At 44.9% G+C, this 7955-nt stretch overlaps 1 protein-coding gene across 1 annotated transcript; it reads right to left on the bottom strand.

The window, feature by feature from the left end:
* Positions 1-579: 579 nt before the first annotated feature.
* On the bottom strand, positions 580-7383 carry LOC133955837 (uncharacterized). The gene is made up of 3 exons (XM_062390873.1): positions 6705-7383; positions 5784-6053; positions 580-647 (listed from the first exon to the last, which is right to left on the bottom strand). The coding sequence occupies exons 1-3, from the start codon at positions 7312-7314 to the stop codon at positions 580-582; spliced, it is 948 nt and encodes a 315-aa protein (XP_062246857.1). The 5' UTR covers positions 7315-7383.
* Between the last annotated feature and the right edge of the window lie 572 nt (positions 7384-7955).

Genomic DNA, 7955 nt, shown 5'->3' with positions numbered 1-7955 from the left:
TGCCATTTTCTTTAAAGTCTGTGCCTTTACAGACTGTGGTGTCCAGAAAATTGACGTGTGTGTCGCTTGTCTCTGGTATAACTTTGATAAAGGCGTGGTGGCTGTTTAGGGTTTTAACAAACTTTTCGAAATCCTGTTTCGGGTGGGTCCAGATGCCCCAGATGTCGTCGAGGTATCTGAAGTAATAAGCTGGACGTTTTTCACATTTCTGGAGGGCAGTTTCTTCCCAATCTGCCATATAAATGTTGGCATAGGCTGGTGCGAATTTTTTACCCATGGCTGTGCCTTTAATTTGGAGGTACGTTTGTCTATCGAATTGGAAATCGTTTTTTGTTAAACTCAGATGGAGTAGTTGTAAAATTTCTTTGTCAGGCCGACCCTCTACTGGGTATTTGTTCATCCATTTTTTAATTGATAGCAAGCCTAAGGTCGTGTCGATATTGGTATAAAGGCTGCTGACGTCCATTGTGAAAAGCATACAGGGCTCCCGCGTTTTTATGTCTCGCACCCGATTTACAAAATCCTGCGTGTTCTTCAGGTAACTCTGGTGTTTAATTGATATTGGGGTTAAGAAGGAGTCTATATACTCTGCCACTCCATAGCTTTCGCTACCGCAATCCGACACGATGGGGCGCCCTGGTGGAATGCTGTGGGGGATGGTCCATGTTTCAGGTGGTTTATGAATTTTGGGGAGGAGGTAAAAATACCTTGGTCTCGGAGGACCTTTACCTTTTAGATATGAGATCTGTTTTCTGTTCAGGGCTTTTTTGTTGTATAGAGTCTCAAGGATTTCTGCAATTTCGATAGCCGTTTCTGGATAGATTGGTTTTTTTAGGGTTTTGTAGTATGTGTTGTCATTGAGTTGGCGTAGGGCCTCATGAATATACTTGGTTCTGTCCATAATAACTGTGGCACTTCCCTTATCTGCTGGTTTAATTACAATGTCTGTTTTGTTCATCAGTTCCTCTAATGCCTGTTCTTCTTCCGCCGTGAGGTTTGTTGGGTTTTTGTCCTGTTTCGTTGACTTTACTATTGCCTGATCCGTTTTAATTAAGGTTAGTAGTTCTGGTGGTAATTTGTCTGGTGTTGGTTCCCATTGAGATTTTGGCATAAAAGGCTTTTTTTGGGGGGCTGTTGTTGGCCCAAAGTAGGCGCATAATTTGAGTCGCCTGTGGTATTCCGTTAGGTTGGCCTGTAAAGAGACTCTTTGACCGTCTGTGGTTTTCCCTGATGGTATGAAAGAAAGGCCTTTCTTCAAAAGTTGTCTCTGAGCTGGTGTTAAGACATAATGGGTGGACAGGTTGATAACTTCCTTGTCTAGCTGATTGGTGTCCCTCTGGGGCTGGCTAAGTCTAAAAAAGATTGCCATGCTTGCCACATTGTTTGACCCGTTGCGGGTGTCCAGTGTATCTTATCGAGTTCTGTGCTGAATAGTTCCTTATTTAAACGTGGAATTTGGCGTCCCGATTCTTTAATAAGAAAATTCAAGGTTTTTATGTTTCCTATAATCTTTCCTGGTAGGTCCGCTGAGTTGTTAATGAGAGGGATGTAAATTTCCGCCTGAGGGAATTTAAGGGTTGCTGCTATAGTCATGGCATTTAACTCCTTTCTGAGGATGGTGGGGTTCCCTTGTTGCCTATTATTGAGGCCGAATGAGAGGATGACTTTGGTCACACTCTGTGTCAGAGGTGTCTGGTGTCTGATGATATTTATTGCGTGACTCATATTGGCTCCTGGGTAACAATCTACCTGGATTCTGGGGTCCTTGATGAGTGGGAGTTTGGCCATGTTGGAGTCTCCCATGATGACGATCGGTCGGCTTGGTGTTAGGTTCCAGTTAAGTAGTTTGCTGCCATTATGTTCATGCTTGTGATATAGCGGTTTGTTGGTTTGGTCGGTTTGGATAGTTGTTGGTATTGGTGGGTTTGGGTTTGATGATGACGGGTTTTCTTCCGGGTTATGTTTTTGTTTCTTTCTTGCTGGTTCTTGGTTGTCCGTATCGTCCTGGTTTGTCTCATTTTGTTGGAGTGGCTCGGCTGTGTCTTCCTCATCATCTCCGGTCAGGTCGATTATTAATATGTTGGTTGTAGGTCTTAGGATTAAGGGTTTTTGTTCGTCAGCGATTTCTTCCTGTGCTATGTCTGTTTTGCATAGGTTTTTTATAGCGTCTTTCGCTCTTTCTAAGGGTTAGGGTTAGGGTTAGGGTTAGGGTTAGGGTTAGGGTTAGGGTTAGGGTTAGGGTTAGGGTTAGGGTTAGGGTTAGGGTTGGGTTAGGGTTAGAGTTCAGGGTTCATGAGTATGGTTTATTTGCACTGGCCTATTGATCTTAAAGTGGTGGCACGGTTGGAGGAGCTCCGCTCCCTCTAACGGGGGACCAGGGTATGATCCCCAGGCAGAGCACGTCTGCAAGGACCATGGGACAGAGAAAGGATGAATACGGTTGCTGCCTGGGTTGGAGTATTTGTTGGGCGTCATTCTGTCTAAATTTTATGGAGGAAAATTAAATTAAAAAATTAAGTAAACCTGGTTGGGGATTAATTTTATCTATGAAGGTGGTATTTTAATACTGGAGTAACATAGACTAATGAAAAATGGGGATTTATGGAAACAAAATTGTAAAATGAATAATGGTGTTGTGGCAGAGATGACGCCCCTGGCCCAGAGAATCCTAGTTCGATTCCCCCCGAGGCATGTGTGTTAAAGTGGTGCCTTGGGGGGCCTGAGTGGACCCAGGCAGCACGGCTGGTAGTAGAGGGAAAAAAAACAAAAGGGGGGAGGGGGAAAGGGGAAAACACGGGGGAGTTGATAAGGAAGACTACATGAGAGGGAAATTTAAACTGATTGTCGGGTGGGTGTCCTATGAGTGTACTTAATTGTCATTGAGGCCTGTTGGCGTGATTGTACCTAATTTAAAAATCCATAATTTTTCTGTCCTCTTTCTCTGCCCAATGGTCCAATGGTCTTCTGATTCTAGACCAGAGATTATAAGATTATTGACGGAGTGGAGCTGAAAATGGTTAATGAGGGGGGTGGTTAACTTGCCTTCCCCAATGTTATATATGTGTTGTTTTAATCGGGTGAGTATGGAATGTTTTGTTTCCCCGATATAATGTTTATTGCAGGTGGTGCATGTAATGATGTAAATGACGTTGGTGGTGTGGAGTGTAAATGTACCTAATGTGGGGAATGCTGTATTGCTGTGAGGGTTTGAAATAAATTTTCTGTTTTTATAGTGTGTGTGGTATTGTGTTTGTGTTGGTGGTTTGTTATCAGAGTATTTTGACCTTATTAGTAAACTGTGGAGGTTTTTGTTTTTCCTGTAAGCTGATATGATGACGTGATTTTGGAAAGCCGGCTGTAGGGTTTGAGTATGAATGAAGTTCTGTTTGATGATGTTATGTAAACCTTTGATTCTATGTGAGAAGGTAGATATGAATGGTACCGGGACACGGGGTGGAGCAATCCGGGGAATGGAGCGAGTGGGAGCGAGAGACGCCAAAGTGCTGGTCTTGATATGGCGGAGGAAGCGTTTGGAGTAGCCCCTAGACCTGAGACTACAAAATAGAATGGAGATGGAAGAATGCAGGTCTATTACACGGGATGATATTCTGTGAAAACGGATGATTTGAGATTTAATAATGCCTTTAAATGTGTGTTTCGGATGATAGCTAGTTTTATGGAGAAGGGCGTGTGTGTCTGTTGTTTTAAAGTAAACTTTGGTAAGTAGTTGTGAGTATGACAAGTTTTTTGACCGGTCAAAAAAAACAGTTGTATCTAAAAAATTAACTTGTAGTGGATCTATGATGTACTTAACTTTAATAGACTGATGGTGGCTATTCAATGTGTCAATGAAATCAGAAAATAAAGAAATGTCATGTTGCCATATTCCAAAAATGTCATCTAAAAATCTGAGGTAGGTGAGGGGTTTGTGGGTGCACTTGGCCAATGCCTCTCGCTCCCACTCGCTCAGGTAAATGTTTGCATATGACGGGGCGTATCGCTGACCCATGGCCGTTCCGTGGATTTGCAGGAATTGTTTGTTATTGAATGAAAAGTCGTTATTGTTGAGGCAGATGGTAAGGAGTTGAATAATTTCTTTGTCCGGTCTATTGTTGTCGGGGTTGTTATTGAAGTTGGATATTATAGCCTTGATACCGATTTGTGTATTGATATTTGTGTATAGACTGTCTATGTCGATTGTAAATAAGTATGACTGATTTGGAACAACCATGGGCCGGATGGTATCTATAAAATGATAAGTGTCCTTGATGTAACTTGGGTGTTTATTGGAAAGGGGTCCAAGGAAATGTTCGATGTATTCTGAGATATGGTATGATGTACTATTGCAATCTGAGACTATTGGTCTGCCGGGAGGAACCTCATAGGGTACGGTCCATGATGGGGGTTCCTTGTGGATTTTGGGTAATAGATAGAACTGGCGGGGGCGGGGTTGGTCGGGGCCAAACAGGTAGATTTTTTGCTTGTGGTTAATGGTTTTATTGTCATATAAAGTTTGTATAATACTACGGAGGAGTGGTTGGGTTTGACTTTGTAGGTCTGACGGAATGGGTTTATAATGTGTGGTGTTTGAGAGTTGTCTGTTTGCCTCCAGTAAATACTGCTGTCTATCCATAATGACTATTTTTGAACCTTTGTCCGCGGGTTTAATGATAATATTAGGATTTTGGGTAAGTTCTTCTAAGGCCCTGCGTTCAGGCCCCGAGAGGTTGTCAACAACGTCCCCTGGGGGCCGGTAATAACGCAGGGCCTGTTTGTTCTTTTGCACCAGGTTTATTGTGGCTGTGTGTGATTGAGCCGTGGTGGGTTCCCAATTAGACCTGTGAATGAAGGGTGTCTGAATGTGGTCCGGTTTATTATAGAAATAACTGATGATCTTTAACCTTCTGTTGTATTGGTGTAAATCCCTATGAAATTCCTCCCAGTCAAACTGTAATGGGCGTGGGATAAATGAAAGACCCCTTTCCAATAACCGGATCTGATCTGAAGTTGGAGTAAATAGTGTGGATAAGTTAAGTATGTTTGCTGTAGAGCTCCACCCCAAGTCGACTGCAGGGTCAGTATGGGGCATAGGGTTTGGAGGGTTAGGGTTAGGGTTAGGATTAGGGTTGGGGTTGGGGTTAAGGTTAGGGTTAGGGTTAGGGTTAGGGTTGGGATTAGAAGGTTTAGGGTTAGGGTTAGGGTTAGGGGTGGCGTTTGTGCCCGGTTTGGGTTTGGGTCTTACTATAAATTTAACTGTTTGAGCCAGTAATCGAAAATGAGTTGCGCGGTAGCCGGCTTCCAATGGATGTTGTCCTTTTCTGTTAAAAATGTGTCGTGAGGGATCTCTGCTAAAAATGGGAAGTATGTGGCTATTGTGTTGTTGATGTATTTTAAATTGTACTGTTGTTTAACGCTGAGGTTGTCTGAGAAGTTTATGATAGGGAAGTAGATGTCGGCATTAGGGAAGGCAAGTTGGGCCTGTTTGTATAGAGATTTTAACTGTTTGCAGGAAGTCTGCCTGGGGTCCTGGTCCTTATTATTGATCCCAATGGAGAGGACCACTATTTTTGTGTTGGGGTTGGGTACCGTTTTTTCACATATCTTTAAAAAGTGGTACATGTTAGCCCCCGGGTAGCTGTCTAATTGTAAGTCTGGGTTGTTGTGGGGGGGGATTCGATTGATATTTGAATCCCCTAAAACCAGGACTGGTCTGTGGCATTTGAAAGACCAGTCCTGGAGTTTCCGGGTGTGTCGAGCAATGTGTGATGTAGGGTGGTAATTACCTGGTGTCGAGATGTGTAGTGGTAAGCTGAATGGGGAGGAAGTGGAGGAGGGTCCTGCGGGGCTATCGTCGGGGAGTGGAGGTGTGCTGGATCCCCGAATGGCACCAGTGGGAGATGGACTTCCGAGGAGGAGTGGTAGGGAGGTCTCAGATGTGGTTTCAATGGCATTGTTAGCCTTTAATTGCCCGCTCATCATGTTTGGTGACCCTCCCGTTGTGGTTACCGGGGCTCCTCGCTGTTCCATTGTGCCAATTCGGGGATCAGCAACACCTGTGGGTGTGGAAGGGGAAGAGGAAATAGTGTCATGGTTAATTGTGGAGGTATTTGAGTAATTCTGTGTGTTTAATGATATGGATTGAAATTCTAGGGTATTGTTTTGTGTGTCCGGTAATTGATGAATTTGGGCTTGTACTTGTTGTGACCGTTTTGTAACGGTAGTCGGCGTGTCGGAGGTACTGGAGCTAGGAGGTAGTCGTGTCGCTATGGAGTCCCGTCTAGTCACTGTCGGTAAGATGGGGGAGAGTCTGGGGTTTAGCTTTATGCTCCCTCCTGCCTCCTGGGAGGCCGGTTCGGGTCCCCAGGAGACTATTTTCTTAGCCCTCACTGTGGGAGGGATGGAGTTGTTTTGGTCTAGAGGGGTTAGTCTGGAAGTCATGTAGGTTGGGTGGGTCGGTAAACCATTCAATAGTCTTAGTCGTGGTTTGGGTATGGGTTGGTCAGGTGGTGTCGGTTTTAGGGGGGGCCTGGTTTGGGGTAACAAGAATGTCTTCTGTCTGTTGGTCTGATATGGGCGGTCCTGTCTGAGTCGCTGGGGTTGAGGTTGTAGCCCATCCAGTGTTGTCTGGCACTGGGTGGGGGTGGGGAGAAGTGGTGTCCGGGCCTGTGGAATTAAATGGGGTTGAAATGTAGGGGGTAACTTACTGCTGACTGGTAGTGGTGGAAACTCTACTTCATCCAATAGTTCCGGGATGGTGGAGAGGGAGCCCTCCAACCTGGTCTTGGTTTTGATAAAAGGTTTGTTATTGTTATTGCTGTTGTTGTGTTGTCTATGCCTGTTCAGAATACCTTCTGTTGTTGTTATGGTATCCGGCCGGAGTCTCTGGCCATATCGTTTTCTAGCCCAACCAGAAGCTATTTGAAGAGCTATGGGGTTGTGTGGTGTATGGCCGAGGGTGTGTATTGTATTTGTGTAATGTTCCTGTAATATAACCATGTTTGCTCTCATCCAATTGTCTGTGTTGTTTTTCACCTTATGACGTGTGGTGTCTGATGGTGTGGCCGGTTTGATGAAGTCAGTTAGTCTGTTTACTTGACGCATCATCCCGGGTGGGAAAGTGTTGCTAGTGATTGCATAATCTGTTACTTGTTTATGGTGTACTGCTTGTATTAGGCGGAAAATTTGTTTTGACGCCGTTCGGGTTGCCGGGTCTGGTGCCTGATGTAATGTGTATGTGGGTGCTGTGTCCATGGCTGTTATCCTGTGTGGATTGCCATGTTTGCATAATGATGCTGAGTGCGTGCCTACAGACATCAGGGGTTGTGGGGATGTGTTTGTGTGTGTATGTGTGAGCTGTGGCCTATGTCCTAGACTACTCGAAGGTACGGGCTTCACTCTGTTAAAAAACATTTTGGAAAATCACTGGAGGGGGCTCTTACCCTGGTGTTTAGTAGGTGGAGGTCTCCTTGGTCCCGTAGATGGTTTGATGGCTTAAGCCTGGGCTTCACCCAGCTGGAGCTGGGATGTTGTTTGGGCCGTGGTCCAGTAGGGCGAGGTTCAAGCGTCTAAGGTGTCCTGTTGCCACGTGGGTCTCCCTGGTGGTGTAGGTGGAAGTCCCTTAGGTCCCGTAGTTTACTGCTGACTGTTTGGTCCTGGGCACCCGTAGTTGTAGCTGGGGCGGCGTTACGGGCAGTGGTCCAGGTGTTGTTGATGTCCTGTAGCCAGGTGGGTAACCTAACAAAAGAAGGGAACTCCGAAAAAAAGTCTCAGTACAGAGAAGGACGAGAGGGAGGTCTCCAGATGGTTATTTTTAAATATAGTCCAAAAAAAAGGGGGGGGGGGGGGGGGGGGGGGTTTGGAAGGAAAAAATGAAAAATAAAAAATAAAAAAGTATATAAAAAAATATATATTAAAAAATTATTATTAGGTCTCTGATGTGGGTCCTTGCCCCAGCC

The sequence above is a fragment of the Platichthys flesus genome, chromosome 6 (assembly GCF_949316205.1).
Source record: "Platichthys flesus chromosome 6, fPlaFle2.1, whole genome shotgun sequence".
Classification (NCBI taxonomy): Eukaryota; Metazoa; Chordata; class Actinopteri; order Pleuronectiformes; family Pleuronectidae; genus Platichthys; species Platichthys flesus.
This window is presented reverse-complemented; position numbering and strand designations above follow the sequence as displayed.